We start from the raw sequence: 17,642 nt of genomic DNA on the forward strand, positions 1-17,642 counted from the left end.
AACTGAAACTCCTGAACCGTTCCACAGAAAATGTCACCTTAAACAAAAGGAGATTTTTAGCCTTTCCGTGAAAGGGGATTCCCCCCCAATCAATATTCTGACACAAACAAATCCTTATTCTTTCTGCTCTTTGAAACACCGAGTACAGATTTTAAGTTTAGTGGCGCCATGGGTGTGAGCATAAGGAAACAAGCCACCTTCTCCATCTGCTCGTCTCCGATTCTAATCTAGACTAGCACACTCATGACATGATTAGCATGACTCATGTCGTCAGGAGTGCTGAACCAATATCGTGGCTATTTTTCTGAGCAGCACAGATGGATCTTCGTCGCAGCTCGGGCCCCGGCTCTGCCATCACCAACGCACTTGTGCCACAGAGCGGCCATCTGGAGCCGGCATGGCGCTGAACCCTGGAGGCTGGTGCGGCATCCTCTCAGCTGGTGGTTAATGCCCGGGTTGCCACTTGAGCACCACACAAACACGGTTGACCCCATCTACATGCTGACCTCAAAAGTTTCTAAAAGTTGTGAAGTATAGCTCAGCGTGTCGTGCTTACCTGGGAGAAATATTAGGGAGCCAGTCACCATCTTCTAAAATCCAACAATTTGTATTTATTCCACTGATATAAATGTATAACTTTCAGTATAATCATTATATTATTCCAGTAACTGAGGCAGATGTTAGGCGCTATAGTAAAAGAATTTCACTTCCTCTGTTTCACAACTGCTGGTCAATCATTTTTTAAATTCCTAACCACTGCACTGTTAAGCTTAGTGTGCTGGTGTTTTGTTTGTCCCCATAAGTTTGTGTGTCGATGCAGCTCGAGTCCCTGTTAGCTGGCAGTTCTTCAAAACATTTTGTGCCAGCAGCAAAAGAAAACTGATAGTGGGAAGTGAAAGTCGCAGTGTTTTTCACCAGCTCATGTGCACAGGTGAAGCCGGATTCGCTTATAAGATGATTGTGACAATGCCATTACAGTAACTGTGTGCCAAACACAGTAGTGCATACTGTTCTGCACGTTGTACATGTTGGCCTATACATACTGAAAGGATTTAGCCTTTTAGTTGTCAGCGAGTTTCTCTCGACATCACTTGCAGACGCAGAGGATACAAACACAGAGGAGTGCATGGTATTTGTGAATATTCCAATAGCATCAAACCAGCGGAATCAATAGTTCTGCTGGTGGGATGCAGAGTGACCGCGGACATGTAACAGTCAGATGACAGTTAGAAAAAATAAACCTGTCGAGTGTGGGGGCCTCGAATTTTTGCCTTCCAATGTGTGGCATGCCAAAATATCTGAGAACCGCTGCATTAAATGTGTGTGTGTGTGTGTGTGTGTGTGTGTGTGTGTGTGTGTGTGTGTGTGTGTGTGTGTGTGTGTGTTAGCCATTGAAACACAGTTTAATCTTTATTGAAAATATCCTTCTCATCCATTAAACCCCACTAACACACCCACAGCCCACGCCATAGCACTGTCAGTTTCACCCCTCCTTAGCACCAGCTGCACCTCTCATCATGCTTTAATCATGAGAGTGGCTGTTCTGGGCAACAATATACTGTGTGTGTGTGTGTGTGTGTGTGTGTGTGTGTGTGTGTGTGTGTGTGTATTCACACACTGATATTGATCACTGTGTGCAAATAATCAAAATAATAAAGCAATAAAACAATAAATAATATAGTAATAAATATTAATAATAATAATCACTGTGCTAAATAGGTGTCAAGTAAATGTGAAGTAAATGACAGCATCTCTCTTTTATCAGTTTGATTAGTTGTTCTGAGAAAACAGAACCGGCGCTGTTGCTGCTTCTCATCACATTACATGATAAGTGCACACTTCATTTGTCTGATGGCCATCTGCCACACTGGTAACACTTTAGAAAAAGAACATAAAGCACAGTAACTAACAAGGGACAAGTATAGAAGTAATCAATACTCACTGCTACTAAAAACTACAAAAAAAGGATTGTCTTGGTTAAATTACTTTTGAGGAGGGTTCTTTGTTCTCTAAACAAGCCAGCAATCCACGGATGTAATTTAATTTGCTTATCAACCATTCAGTGAATTGTTCTTGATGCACTTGGAAGTGTTGATCATGGGTAATCAGGCTTATCACGAACCAGTAAGGAAAACAAGTTGACCCGCCTGGTGCCGGCTGGTTCAAGCCAGTTTCTCAACAGTCACAGTCACGAGTCATTTCATCTGTTAAGAAAACTAGCTACTCATGGTAACTAGCTGAAGCAAACCCTTATTTCCCTAACAAGTTTTATTTGTTTTTTGTTTTTGTTTTTTAGTCTAGTTAAAGTTTCTTTTCAAAATAAGTGTTTGAGGGTACTTAAAGAAAGATGTTTCTGTTATCACGAAACAGTACACTTGTATGGGGAAAGTGATAATGGTAGCATGTAATGCTCAATTTGCTGCCAACTATAAATGATACATACAGTAAGCTTGAACAGAGCTTTCTTAGAGCACTGGCTGCCTGCCAAACAGCTGACTAGTCTTTTAAGTCAAGCCGGTTAAAATTAATTCGTGATTGTAATAAATTAGTTTGAATGAACATGTCGCAACTTGTTTTCCTTACAGCAGAATTTCTGTGAGTACTTTTACTGTCAGCTAATCAAATGTACCAGAACAAGTAGGATGAGCTAATCAGGCATTGAAAGCGAGCAGAAGGTTTATGACTCTGAAACGTCATTTACATATAAAAGGGTGTGAGGAGAAAAAGGGTGACGTGCTGAAGGCGTTCTGGCTCCTTTGGGGTCAGATAAGAAAAACTACACAGTCATTGTTTGTATTTTCACAATTTTGTGTCCCAGTTGGATTTAATTAAATGTATAAAAGGTTTTATTTAGGTCTCACCTTAATTTAAGAGTTGCAAAAAAGGAGATCGTGGGATTAGATGTAACCACTCTCATGTTGTTGTTTTTATGACCACAGGGATTGTTGTAAACACATCCACTGGGACTAATTTGCAGAGCTCATAGGGTGGGTGTGGCTATTCCGTATTAATGTTTTTCCTAGAATACAAGTCCTGCTTCAAAAAATGCCTTTTGTAAATGAAATAATGACGGTCAAGTTTCAGAGTTATTAATTGTTCCTTCTGAATGTGAACAGTTTACCTGTTATTCAGCTATGAAGAAGACTCGCCCACTAAAGAAACAAGAGTAGACAGGACTGGCTTCATACAAGCTAAACAAACATCAATTCAAGGAGAAGGTTGTTTTACTCAAAGACCACAGTGGATCTGACCGTTTGTGGGACTCTGTGAAAGCGTCTGATAAGACTGGAGCCAATAAATACTCACAAATACTTGGGCATGTCACGCATGTGCCAGATGCTGCAAAGGGGCAAACAAAAGTGCCTTTGTCCGACAATGTAAAGAAATACTGAGAACATGTCGGATGATGTGCTGTAGTATGGTGCACTGCGCTTTAAAGGCTTGTGTGTATGAGTGGGGGTGTATGTGAGGCATTCATTCTTAGATAAACTGATGCTGCGTGGTTTGTGAGTGTGTGTGTACTTTGTGAGTACATTGATTTGAGAGCAGTGACGGTAAGCGCGTCGAGGGGGAAGTTTCTTCTGTTTGTCCGTCACAGTCTGCACGTTCTCTCTAGGCACCATTAGATCCTGGTCATATCCTCTGTGGTTCACATGACATCAGAGCTGTTTTGGGCCCTGCGCCCTCCGCTAAAGCCACAAGGATACATATGCACATACCTGAGACCGATTATTCTTTCCTACAGTAATCTGTCATTATCATCAACAACAACTATCATTAACCAAAAAACAAAACAAAGCTACTTTACAGTGCAGCTCTTTCCTCTAAGCCGTCTAGTAGCTGTGAGTCCTGATTTGTTTTCCCTAAAAATAGTTTGGTCCCACGCCTGGACAGATTTAACTGATATGTTGATGAAAATGCATGAGCTGCCAAGTGCGAGTCTTTTCAACTAAATTATTTACAGTATGGCCCAAGGGTGACGGAACAGCTCTGATCTCGGATAAGCAAAGTGGAATTTTTGGATAGTCTCAAATCTAAAAATAGGAAAAAGAGGGAGAGGCTGATGGGTAAAAATGTGGACTAAAAAAAAGCAGGAAGTGGATTACATGAAGTTCTTTTGCTTCATCTGATTTTTTGTCTGCAGAGAGAGAGAGAGATGCAGGGAGGGGGGGCAAAAAAATTCACTCAGTCAGTCTACGTGTGCTGGCTCACGATTTGTGCTTATTCTTGTTCTTGCTTCACGCCCCTCCTCCCTCGCTCTCTGTTCCTCTGTCTCTCTGTGTGTCTCCAGCACACCCCTCCCTTCTGCTCTTGCTGCTGTTAAACAAACAAGTCCAGAGCTGGGCGGGTGGGGAATATATGCATGTCAAGCCAGAGAAAAAGCAGGGAAATCTACCGTGGAGAGAAGAGAGAGGGGGAAAAGAAGAGCGGGAGGGGTGAGGAGAATCCTGTGGATGAAGGAGAAGGCGGAGCGAAGCCGCTCCTGCTCTCTAGCAGTCGGCTAAAGACAGATGGGAGGATGTTTTGACCAACTAGGGGAGCCAATCGCAGCCAGGGAGCAGCCCCCTACATTAGGGCAGGGCTAGTCTGAGGGAGTGTGTGACTCAACTTAAAGAGTGTGTTCACAGGCAGCCTGTTGTTGTTGAGCGCTCGTTTCTTTTCTCTCATGGTTGTGCAGACGTTGAAGACGATGAAGATCCAGGAGTCGCCGGTCACTTGTGACGCGGGTAGGGTCGGCGGAGAGGTGCGCGGCCCGGACTCAGACTGCGAGAAGACAAGCTGTGAGGACGTGCCCCGGTTGGATCTGACAGCACTGACTGAGGACAACAACTGGGGAGGTGAGCCTGGAGACCACCTGGCTGTTGCTTAGATGTTTCTTTCCTTTGCTTTTAGCCCATTTACAGTTTGTCTGGACAAAAGGACACACATGTCCAGACAGCAGGTTCAGGATCCTCCACCCCAGGTTGGGTGTTTGGGTCGCAGCTGCACACCTTCTGCTGCCTCATCTGCTCCTCCTCCTGAAGCATGCTGCTTCTGCTTTCCCTGCAGAATTTAATTGTTAAAGATCCTCTAGGTTCCCTAGGCTGACTATTTCTGCAGGAGAGACACCAGAGATGTGTTTGTTTGCTTGGTTAGAAGGATTGCAGTACTGCCTTCATCTCCCATGAGGAAAATATGAAAGTGCAGCAAATACTCGATCTGTGGTTTTATTTAAAGAGTAAACAGTGAGGTTCTAGCAGAATCTATCACCTATGTGGAAAGCCTGTGTGCAGGCTTAGCAACAGATGACCACTGCTGTTGTTTTCACTCACAAATCAATCATTAAAGGGTCGGCATGGATGGCGATAACAGCATACCAATCAGCTGGCTGCACAAATTTAGGTTAGGTTTGGAGAGTTTATTGATCATGGCTGAACTGTTAAAGTTCGTGCTCCATTTAAATGTTGACGTCTCTGCACGTGCCTGAGATGTCAGCTGTACGCGGGATCCTAATTTATTGATCCTGGCTTATCAAGTGGCATTACTGTTAAGAGAATTTGCAAAAAGAGCCTTCCTTCAGCCGTCAGACCTCTCTCGAGCTTGTTATTAATGTGTTTGTTTGTGCCGTGACTGCGCTGTGCGCACTTTCGATTGTGTTGTCAGAGTATTGCAAGGGTGGAGGTTTCTGTGTTGATTGGTGAAAGCCAAGGCTTTTGCTGAACTGTACTCTGGAATGATGGCCAACGTGTTCATTCGCACACTGGAAGGACATGTTTCTGCATGTTGTGTTGACATCTTTCCGCTGCGGCGATTGGCTTTGACTCTCACTGCCTCCGCCACCGCTGCTGCTTCCTGTTTGAAGCAAGAATCAAAACTGTTCCATGCAAGCAGCCTGTCAGTTTCAGCAGCCGCGTGTTTGGAGCATTAGTGGGCAATTGCGTGTTTGGTGGAGCTCTCTAGCGGCCGGACCTCATAGAGGGAAAACACCAGCAAGCTTTAGATTTGTTGTTGTCTCATAGTGAAGTGTTGTGTCTGAGATATTATGCTGTTTAGGTTGTTTGAAGTCATGGTTTGAGCGATTTTGCCCAGCCTGGTAGACGGTGTGTTTACATGCTTGTAGTTAAAATGTAATTTGTGTTCTAGTGAGGCACACCGCAGTGAGTTACAGTTCTTTATTCAGTCCACGTGGCGGTTTTACTCATTTGTATACCATCCTTTGCATCTTGCCAATTTCTTCCTCTTCCTTAAACTCCCCCCACCTCCCCTGTGTTCTGTACATTGTGTCCTGAATACATAACTAAGCTCGTGGAAACAGGGCGCCTGCATGATTGGCTGTGACAGGCTGCTTCACATGAGAACAAGCAGCGATGGTCATGGTGTGTGCAAGTATTGTGCAAAGCTGAACTGTATTTCCGTGTAGTTGGCAAGATTATTCATCAGCACAGAGTCCCAGTGAGGAATTGCTGCATACTGTACAGAAGGCATACTGCGGGCCAAATGGCCATGTGGGTGAATGAGGGCTTCAGGCAGGAGTTGGAGACCTTTGTCCCAGTAAAGTTCTAGCATGACCTGTCCCCCGCCTGTGTGCCAGCGGTGGTGGAAACAACAGTGGCCGATTTTTTTTCAGACAGCGGGAGACAGAGTTATGGATCTCACATGTCCCACGAGTTCATTAAAGTTTATGTGTCTGTGTGTTAGTTTAATTTCCAGTAACTAATTCAGCAGGAAGGATGCCTGCTAGTTCTTTGGCTTATTTCTTACTTCTCTTTCTTTGTTTTTCTTCCTTCATCTTGTCCTCTTCTCCTTCTCCATCCCCCCCATTTCCCTCTTTTGTTCCTCTAGATTCTCCGTTTTGTAACTCCCCTTTCCTTGATTTCAAAAGCATTTTCTATCCAAGTTGTTGCGATGGTAAGTCTCCCACTAACATCACTGTCAGTGCTGACTGGCCTTTTCTGCGAGTGAGATGCCAGAGTGAAAGAAAGGAAAGTCTGTCTGTCTGACTTTTACCGCTGCATGGCAACATGCTTGAGTGATCGGGAACATTGTGGCAAAGGGTGGCACGCCTGCGCACACGCACGCACACACGACCTTTAGTGAAATGGCACACCGGCGTATTTTTTTGTTTCATTAGTCCAGTTAATCCTCAGCCATCAGCGAGCAGTTGATTTAAAGGATTAATTTCAAATGCCGTGAAGCCTTACTGGCCGGCTACACTGCACTAAGCTTGATAATAGGCCTCAAAGGAAGACCTTCAGTCTGACTGAGGGTTTGTTTGCTGTGAGAGAGCTCTAACAAGCGAGAGCCCTGCTACTCGATGAACTGCACGTACCTGGAAGTGAAGGAGGACCCCCCGGGACTCCCGAGCTGGAATTTGAGCTAAATCATTTCTCATACACCTTAACCCACCCCAGCTAAGAAAAATATGCATGTGCGGTGTTGGACAGGGCGTGCATATTTTCCTGGTTGCATACTGACACCTTGAATGTTTACACTGACAGTTGGTTTCCTTCAGCGCTTGTTTTTACTCCCTTTTATCTGTTTTCTCGGTGTAACGTCTCCCCCGCATGTTTTTCATCACCCGACACCTGATTTTATGGGTGTCTCCTGTTCCATGAAATCTACATCAGAGTTCCTGCTGACTTTTATGTTTTGAGACATTTCGTAGAGAGCTCCTAGTTTAACTTTTAAACAATCAGATCATCCTCGGTCTGCTCTGTCGCTCTCTCTAACGCACACGTGCTCGGACAGATGCGCCGTTCCCCTGTCGACGTGCCGAGTGGAAACTAAAACACAAGCTCATCACTGTACCTCTCATCAGGGGTCACGCCCTGACATTATCCCACAGAGTGCCGGGCTTTATTAATAGCCCGGCGATTGTCAGGGGTATCTGCACGGCTATTTTCACCAAGCATAATTATTGCCAGAGTGGAGACTCTGTAACCAAGGGATGAATAAAGAGAGAGAGAGGCAGAGTGGGTGTGTCTTACCCACAGTTTCAGAGCAACATCTGTGACTGCTGAGCCCCAGAGGAAATTCTTTTTATTTATTTTTTTCCCACAGCACATCCAGAACCTTCCACCGAGCCAGAGAGGCTCCGAGATGATGTTAGCAGGGAGAGAAGTCGCTGTCTGGCGTCTTCAGGATGAGAACCGGGGCTGATTTTAGAAAACGAGCCGTGCATGCTGTTTGGCTTTCCCAGGACACTTTCACATTTTGACCTCCTATATTTGCTCTGACTTCACAAAATATACATATATAACCCAACAGGAAAATATGTGAAATGTGACATTCGGTAGCGTGCTAGCCACCAAAGAGCAGCTGAATGTGTTCTGATAACAGTGCCCATGAACTCACATCGGATGTTTTAGTGCTTTTATATATTATCTTGCACAACATCACACCTGTAAAGTCTTTTTTTGGCAGTATATTTCTCCAGTTAAATGTCTTCTTGATTTTTAAAGTAGAGATAAGTTGATGGCGGTGCCTGTTTTGGTTGGCAGAGCTAACGGATTTAAGAAGGCTTTTCTCAATGCGGCTGGTTTTCCAGCATCATATTGTCCCAACGTTAAGGACTTTCCATGCATAAATGTGCCGATGTGCTGACTAATCTGCTGTTTTTTCACATTCTCTTATGTCTTGCGTGTGCAGAATTATGAAAGTGCGATGAAAATCTTGACATTTTTGTTTTTGTGTCACTCAGAACCAACCCCGGCGTACTCGCTGCAGAGGGAGAGCATGGACCGCGAGGAGGCCAGGCTGTCCCCTCACTGTGGGGGGCGTCTGATCCGCCAGCTCCTGGAGGAGTCCAGCGACCCAATGGTCTCCCCTCGGTTTTACGCCTACGGACACTCCCAGCAGTACCTGGATGACACGGAAGTGCCTCCATCGCCACCTAACGCTCACTCGTTCATCAGGTAAGCTGACGTGTGCTTTTGCAGAGCTGGAAGGAAGGAACTGGGAGCTGTAACAGCATCATTTATCTCAACAGTCGCAGGCGGAGTTCATCGCTTGGCTCCTGTGATGATGAAAGAGAGGAGCTGACCTCCGCCCAGCTCACAAAGAGGATTCATGTACTGAAGAAAAAGATCCACAGGTTTGAGGAGAAGTATGAAGAGGAGCGAAAATACAGGGTAGGTAGTAACGACCGGTTCATTCGTCATTGTTAATAAAGCCCCGCGCCTTAAAGTCAGACTGTAATGATGTTTCTGTGAAACATAAACAAGAATATTGACTGTCAGAGGTGCATCATTACACCAAGTAGGGCTCTGCCTTGTTGTTTAGCAAGGCAGAGCCCTACTTCAGATTTACACTGTTATCCTCATGTGAACAGTAATTGTAGGTATTTTATTTTGAAAGAGCAGCTGATCATCTGTTTTTTTTTCTTCTTTTCCTCCACGCAGCCCTCCCACAGTGACAAAGCTGCAAACCCAGAAGTGCTGCGGTGGATGAATGAACTGGCTAGGCTTCGCAAAGAGCTAAAAGGTAACACACAGGCGCACACATTCTGACAGTTAATTTGATCTAGTTTTAGTCATGATTCAGGCATCTAACTTGCTCCTGATTGGATCACTTCCGAACTCGTCCCGCCTTTCTACACAACTTACTGAAAAGCTCTGGTTCCCGTCTTCTTCACCAGAACACAAGCTGATGAAGTCTGAGGAGGACCTGACGCCTCAGCCCCGCCAGCGCAGCAACACGCTGCCCAAAAGCTTCGGCTCGCAGCTGGAGAAGAAACCTCAGCAGGAGAAGGCGTCGAAGCCACCGGTGGAAAGCACCCTGGAAGGAATTCAGAAGAAGCTGCAGGAGAAGAGGGACGAGGTGAACCGCCCCGAGGACATCAAGGTAAATCCGCGGCTATGTCGCACGCTCACACAGACGACATTAAAAGCCAAAAGACTTTACATGTTTAAAGCAGACTGCACACTCTGAATTTATTATCACACAGAGACAAATAAGTTTTGCTGCGAGCAACACGGACTGAACTCTTGTCACTTTTAAAAGGCGAGTGACTCACTTCCTGTCTCCTGCTAACAGGATATGACACGGGAGCAGATCGCCGCAGAGAAAGTCGCCCTGCAGAAAGCTCTTCTCTACTACGAGAGTATCCACGGCCGACCGGTAAGCCTCCCTCCATGTGTTCGTTTTATTTTAGACATTTTAAATGCAAAAATTTGCCCAGTTTTGCAAATAAAGCTGAACCCATATCAGTTTGTCTGGACCAAATCCAGATGCCGTAATTTTTATTCCTGTCAGTACAGTTACATATCACGCCCTGCAGAGATCTTATAGTGAAGAAAAATGGTTTTGCTGTAATTTTGTTTTATGTTAGCAAAGTAGCTAGTTAGCGTGCAGGTAGAGAGGATGACAGAAATTTGCTAAAACTGTGCTAACAGTGTATCTTTGTTCTCCCCACCTGGAGCAGATGACGAAGAGCGAGAGGCAAATCATGAAGCCAGTGTACGACAGATATCGCCTGGTGAAGCAGATCCTGTGTAGAGCCTCCACCATTCCTGTCATAGTAAGTATCACATCCCAGCCTCCCTTTAGCTGCCGGGTTTAAAGCCACACTCTCAAAACATGCACAGACACTTAATCCCAGCTCGTGCCGGCTTTAGCACCTGCTGCTGGGAACGGACAGCAGCCATGAAGCAGCTTTCAGTGCACTCGTAAAGCAAGGTCAGAGGTTACAGGCTGAGGTCACAGGAAGTGACAGCAGAGTGTTGAAGAGGCTCAGGAAGTGCAAAACAACACAGCCAAGTTAAATAAACGGAAAATAAACACAGCAAGTTCTTAAAATGTATTTTTACATATTTATATTTCAGAAATGTAGGAAAATAAATCTGCTTATGGACTAAGTGTAAAGCTCTCAGTAAAGTTATTTACTGAACATCTTTATGATGTAAGACATGATCTGCATTATATAATGCACTGCATCTAATCCGCACCACGCAGGCTGAGCCTGCTGCCATATTGTTCCTGACATGGAGACGCAGAGGAGCAGACACAGGAGCTCAAACAAAAGCCGTTAAATGTGCTTAAACCTGACAGAAAAGTGTGAAGTACTGTAAAAGAAAGAAAAAAGGTCAGAGTTAGCGTCTCAGCGTGGTTAACTCCTCCTTCTCGACCGTCACCACAGGGCTCTCCCTCCAGCAAGCGCAGAGGTCCCCTCCTACAGCCCATTATCGAGGGTGAAACCGCACTCTTCTTCGATGATATCAAGGTGAAGAGCCATTGCTGCTGCTTAATAATCAGTGAACCGGCTCCCTCTTCCTCACCTGCTAAACTCCCACCCCTCCTCCCCCTTTATATTTACTACCATTTGCCCTCTAATGAGCCTGATTGCTGCCTGTTGATTGGGCAACTGTAGAAGTGTTGAATCAGTAGTTGCTGATCTATGAATCACTCTGTGATTGATGTAATGATGTAAGTGGATATAAAATGGGTTAAAGCTTGTTGTGATTTAAGTGCCTAAAACAAGGCTGGAATACTGGTTTATTTTTCCTAAACAGCAAATATGTGCATACAGTATATTAAAAATGTATCATTGTTATCATTATTTTTCCAGCACTGTTTGCAGGCACTCTGTGGACACCTTTTTTTTTTTTTTTTGTATTAATTGAACAGTTTTAGTTGAATAAAGGTGGCCTGATTAACTCCATTCATAAAAACAAATGATTCCAAATGACGACCATCGCGGTGATTTCTAACCTCTGTCCACTAACACTGCACGATCCTCACGCCCTGCAGTATTTGAGCCCAGGAGGCCGCCTGCTGCAGCAGCGCTCACCGCACGATGAGACCCTCTGCCCCCTCCCTTGCAGCCCGTTGAGACTAAAGCCTCCCTCACTCTCTTTGTAGGAGGAAGAGGACGGCTCGGAGGATGACGGAGACTCCAAGACCCAGTTCACCGTGACCGTGCGACCCGACATCGGCGTGTTCAGCTTCCTGGAGCACGCGGATGAGGAAGTGGATGGTTTCATTTCACCCGTGGACGAACTTTCCCCGTCCAAGAACACGATGGACACGAGGCTGTCCAACCTGCACTCAGCTACTATGTAAGTACTCGCAAAACGCTCGTTTTACTGTCAGTTTGTGACAGATTTGGGTCTGTTTGAGAGGATTAATCCTGATAACTCAGCAAAAATTGCAGATCTATCACTGTCTACATACACAGAAATCCAACCAGAGCACAAATTTAGAAATTCCTCTAAACAGAGTTGCCCAGTAACCTTGCCTTTATATAGGAATATAACCAGGATACAACCATCTGGCAACGAATTAAATCAAGTCCCATGTTGCAAAGAAACATTACACTCAGCGCACACCCATTCAAATTAATAGCAAAGTGTTTATCAGCCAGCGGTTGTTTACAAACTTTCGCCATTGTGTTGCAGAGCAGTTGCAGTCAGTCCAAGACAGACTTAATTTGTTTGGAGACAAGTTGCCTCCCACCTGTGTGACCTGTGTAATACAAAAAAAACAAAAACCGAGCCAAAGTTGTTGATTTTTGGGGGTTTTTTTTGTAAATGCTGGAAGTCTGTGTATATTTTAATGTGAGACATTTAAAAAACATTTCTCCTCACCCCACAGGCAGGAACTTGTAGAGCAGCTCCAAGAGACGAGAGAGGAGAAGAAGAGGATTCGCAAGAACTTGAAAGAGTTTGAGGACCAGTTTTTTAGACAAAATGGAAGGTAAGAAAAAAAGAGTTTGTCAATGTCAAATATTTGGAACTGCATAATGAGAAACCTCGACACGAAGGTTTTTTTCTCGCAGCGTCGTAACGATTGCCGCCTTGTTCCTGCAGGAACGTTCAGAAGGAGGACCGCTCCCCACTGGCTGTGGAGTACAACGAATACAAGCACGTCAAAGCCAAACTGCGGCTGCTCGAAGTGCTCATCAGCAAAAGAGACTCCACTAAATTCATCTGAATAAAGCAAAGACTCAATAAGAGGACTGGTGCTGTGTCTCCAGTGTCACAGTCAACACATCTCACCTTGCTAGAAACAGTCATGTTTTCCTCGCTGTTGGATGCTGTTGACGCGCTCCGTCGAGCTCGAGGGTTTCCCTCCGTCAAATGCTGCGCCTGGAAAAACGTTGTCGTCACCTCACCTCGAGGAGGGGACGTCACTCCGGACGAAGCAACATACGCACAAACTAAACTGAATCACACTTGTATTGCTGATAATTTATTTTGAATGTTTGTCTCATGCACAGCCGTAGAAGTCTTAAAAAAACCAAAAAGAACCCAAAACACTTGATAATTCGGTCATTAGCTATAAAATTGTCGCTGCTTTTTAAGGATGGCGTGTATTTTTCTAAAGGAGATGTTACTCGATCATGCTGACAGTACCGAAGTTTCACTTTCCACAGCATTAAATCCTCTTCTGTAAAAGTTTTATCGTTTGAAAGAAGTGGTTTCCTCTTTCACTGGGGCCCAAAGACAGCAGCTCAGAGCGCACACAGTGAGCCAAAATCTTTCATCTCCTGGAAATCACCCAGTTTCAAGATGACCACTGACACTTGCTGCGTTTTTGTACGCCTTAACCTGCTTTCCCCTCATTTACTTGATGTTAAATAAGCTATCGTCCCCTTTAAATCACTGCTGTGTTTGCTCACACCGATTAACACTGACAAGGCCAGTTCTGAGGCGAGCGCGGGCGTGGTCGACGAAGCCTCGTCCTCTGGTCCTCGCTGTAGTTTGTTTGTTTGTAAATATGGATTATCGTATATGTTTACATTTCTGTGAGCGAGTACTTTATCCCTTTTTTTTCTCTCCAATTTTCTGGATGGTAATCAGTGTGAATTTGTTTTCACTGAATGTAAACACTGGCCGGGCTTAATGAACTGAGTGTGTACATTTTAGTACATAAATTGTATTTTGTATATAATGTGAATGAAATCATATTTTTACTGAAGGTTTTTTGGGCTCTGTGTTTTTTCTTTGTGAAGTTGCGAATGTTCACTCATCCAGTCGAAGGACTTTACAGACAGATCTGAGATCAGTCGGTTTATTTATATAGCAGCAAATCACAACATCAGCTGCCTCAAGGCGCTTTATACAGGAAGGTAAGGACCTCCCTAGAGCACTGTGCGATGGCGGGAAGGAAAGTAATAAAAGGAAATAAAACAGGGATTAAAAGCGTGTATAAAAAAAACTACAGCACCAAATTAAATAAATAAAATTGTTTAAATATGAATGTACATATAAAAGATTATATGTGGTATAATAAAATTTGTCTTTCACCCATCAAGGTCTTCAGTTTAACTTAATGATTTATTGGTTTAAAATTGACAAAAAGCTTTATACCATGTAAGGCTTTAAAATGTCATGTGACCTTTGACCTCTCCTTCAAGGTCAGTCAGTTGATCTCAAATGTTGATCTCAAACATCTCGGCTGATGAAGCATGTTCACTGAACGTTTGGAAGAATGGGAGTGAACTGCTTTCAAAAATTTTTTTTTTTTTTTTCCTTGTAACACCTAAAATCTCACCTCTGACATATGCCCCTCATAAAATATCAATTAAAAATAAACTATACTGAAACAAGAACCCTAACCTTAACAGCAGGTGCTCAGATAAACACTAAAAAACAACTCTATGAATCAGAGGCATCACATCTGGTCCATCTGGTCATAGGTTCATGAATTCAAGCAATTTAATGAGGAAGCTCAAATGCAATCACAGGCCACACAGAAGTCTTGCTTTTATACCGTATTTTATTGAAAACCTTGGCTGGAACAGAGAGCTTTGAGTAAATTTCAGTCAAATAATGATTAAAAAAAAAAAAAAACAAAAAAAAAAACGTATTCTCTAGCACATTTAAAGGTGCAAAAAAGTCAAGGGCTTCACAAACCTTTGCATAGGACTAAACTCTGCAGGAGCCTTAATCAGACAAATATTGATTGAATATGCGTGTGTGTGTGTGTGTGTGTGTGTGTGTGTGTGTGTGTGTGTGTGTGTACACATGCAGTATAGAACTAAGCAATAAGATGAACTGCCAGCATTTGAGACCTTTATATGTTTGGCCCAGAGCTGTGAGTACAGAAGTGGGCTGCTTCAGGTTGTTATTGCTGAGAGGACGTGTTAGTCAGAACACATCGAGTCATTTTACTGCCCAAAGTCACATTAACACCACTGTCGTGTATGAAATGTATATAAAATATATATTATATATATGCGAGACGATTCCACGCACGTCACGCTAATACACAACCTAATTAAATGTTATCTTGTACTGCGAGGTTTCACTGCAGGAATATTTATACATCATCAGGGCAACTTTTGGAATAATATGATGGGTACAGTTTATCATCAAATGGCTATTATATGCAGACTTTTTACTAAGTCATCTGCCCACACTCTTAAAATATTCATCTCCACTTGGAGACCAGACAAATAACAATTATTAACTCTAATGTTTGTATATTTAGGTTTATGTGACATTTTGGGACATGTTTTTATTTGCTTCTTAGCAGATCGGTTCAAATGTCATTACAGAGGAATCGGTTTGCTTGGCCTAGCAAAAACACGGCTAGTTTGGCTCCGTCACACGGTGAATAAATCCAACTGAGAGCCGCTCTGATGATTAAAAATGACCAAAGTTTGTTTAACCCTCTGAGGTCTAAGTCATCATTTTATAGAAGCCATGAGAGTGTTTGTTAGGGGGGGAAAAGAAGCGTGAATAAGGCTGGGAGAAAAGTTTCATAAACACAAAAATGACAGTTTTTGTCATCCACACTTACAGGGGATTTATATTTGTAAATCTGCAACCCTGCAGCCTACACCGTAACTACACACCACATGGACACAGTCTGCGATGGCTGTGATTGGACAGTTTGGGATTGTCGTGTCCTCCTGAATATTTAAATCTACTGTGTCTACTGAAAGAGACTATATGGAATTGAAGAGAGAAACAGGACGAACTCCTGGTTTGTTGAGATACCGCTGCGTTGGCCAAGAAGGACTTTGACTGTATTCAGATACTCGTCTGTGTCAGGGACCACACTATCAGAATGTGTATCTAAAAATCTGTTTCAAAATACTTCACGAAAGCGATTAAAATTAGCACTAATCAAGGAGACTGTTCTGCATCCACGCCACGGCAAACATGGAGTGTGTATCGCTGGAAACCAGAGTGGTTAAACAAGAGGTGCTCTCTTTTTCTGGGTCTTTCACCTGTTGCTCGCACAGACTGTAGTAAAATATGGATTCTTTAGAATGGCCATTAGGGGGCGACTCTCGTGGAGAACACGCCCTGGGCTCCATGTCTCTGTAACCTCAGTAGACATTTTTCTGAAGAGTTTATGGGCTCAGTCGTTAGTTTTAGCTCACACTGAATGAAACAGGAAGTTCATTTTGTAAATGATTTTATAGTCACAAAGGAGGATTAGCCAGGATAAGCTGACTGTCCCTCGGTTTCCTCGCTCATCACGTCCAGTTTCAGGCAAAAATGATTAGCTAGGGTCTTCACTGTCCATGGGTGGTGTTATCTTGACTAGCTCCACCTTTCATACTGTGGTTATGTTGTTGCTAGGCACTGTCATCGAGGGCAAAGGTATGATGGCAAGGTCACATTTTAGATATTATAAGCAAACCTGGAAGCACTAAAAAAAAAACAACAACAAAAACTGCAATTCCTGTAGTGGCCACTGGAGGCTGAGGCTAAGTTAATCCCCACTGACTGCCATGGTAAGACACCCAACTTAATACAATTACAAAGTGTATTTAAAGCCTGGTATCTACAGTTCCTCATTCATAAAAACCACATAGGGGCACAGACTTGTTCTATAACTCATCACGGCTAATGCCAAACTCAACATCTTAGCGTATTAGTCCAAATACAGTCATCTCATGGGGTCTTGTTTGATTGCGACCTCGCAGATGATGCGGCCCCTTTCAGCTAGAAAATCTAACTAAACAGCCAGTAAGCGCGACATCCACATGCTTGTAACAACAGGAAGTGCGATCTTTTTGTGGCCATCTGAAGGAGCCAAACATGTATTTGCTACCACTTCCAGTCTGAGCGATGCTAACTGATGCTTCATATTCAGCTGACATGCTTTTCTTGCAAGAAAGCGAATAATCACATTTCCAAAAACGTCACTGCTAAATGACAATCTGGTCTTTGTTTTCACTCTGTAACATGCACACACATCCACAAAAAATAAATAAATAAAAATAAATAAATAAAGTTTTGTTTCCGTACAGAAGGTTTTGCTGTAGAAAGGCAACACTGTTGAATGCAGGTTCAAGAACAAAGTCAGCTGCTCTGTGAGCCACAGCTAAAACAGAACGAGGGATTGCAAACGATGTTCAGCATGCTTCGCTCCCTGCCTGACTCGCTTGTCCTCTTTCAGAATCAGGCATAGAGGACATGCTGGTGGCAGATTTAAAAGGATCAGCGGGACTAACACTCCTCCCAACCTCACAGTGAAGATTATATTCAAAGTGCTATTTACATACACGTATATATGTATGTGTGTGTGTATGTGTGTGTGTGTGTGTGTGTGTTAATTTTGTCAAAAAATAACCACTCTATTTAATAAATTAAAAGTAACAAAAAGCAATATATTGTCTCAAGGTAATAACATGATTCTTTAATGATTAAAAATAGAATTTAAGGAATATAAAATACACAGCTTTGCAAACAAAACAAAGCAAA

The 17,642-nt window shown here is 43.4% G+C and overlaps 1 protein-coding gene across 1 annotated transcript in view; it reads left to right on the forward strand.

Annotated features, from left to right (window-relative positions):
• Window positions 1-14,220, forward strand: part of fam13a (family with sequence similarity 13 member A) — a 49,916-nt gene extending 35,696 nt beyond the window's left edge. The window contains exons 13-24 of the mRNA XM_085356903.1: window positions 4,679-4,838; window positions 6,823-6,888; window positions 8,681-8,894; window positions 8,969-9,110; window positions 9,381-9,462; window positions 9,617-9,822; window positions 10,015-10,098; window positions 10,400-10,498; window positions 11,117-11,200; window positions 11,839-12,035; window positions 12,571-12,672; window positions 12,786-14,220. Coding sequence (XP_085213029.1) covers window positions 4,679-4,838; window positions 6,823-6,888; window positions 8,681-8,894; window positions 8,969-9,110; window positions 9,381-9,462; window positions 9,617-9,822; window positions 10,015-10,098; window positions 10,400-10,498; window positions 11,117-11,200; window positions 11,839-12,035; window positions 12,571-12,672; window positions 12,786-12,909 — 1,560 coding nt within the window. The 3' untranslated portion in view covers window positions 12,910-14,220. The remainder of the gene's footprint in view (window positions 1-4,678; window positions 4,839-6,822; window positions 6,889-8,680; window positions 8,895-8,968; window positions 9,111-9,380; window positions 9,463-9,616; window positions 9,823-10,014; window positions 10,099-10,399; window positions 10,499-11,116; window positions 11,201-11,838; window positions 12,036-12,570; window positions 12,673-12,785) is intronic.
• The last annotated feature ends 3,422 nt before the right edge of the window (window positions 14,221-17,642 follow it).

Source organism: Diplotaxodon limnothrissa, linkage group LG6 (genome assembly GCF_057381915.1).
Source record: "Diplotaxodon limnothrissa isolate DT_005_m linkage group LG6, D_limnothrissa_male_GT1.1, whole genome shotgun sequence".
Classification (NCBI taxonomy): domain Eukaryota; kingdom Metazoa; phylum Chordata; class Actinopteri; order Cichliformes; family Cichlidae; genus Diplotaxodon; species Diplotaxodon limnothrissa.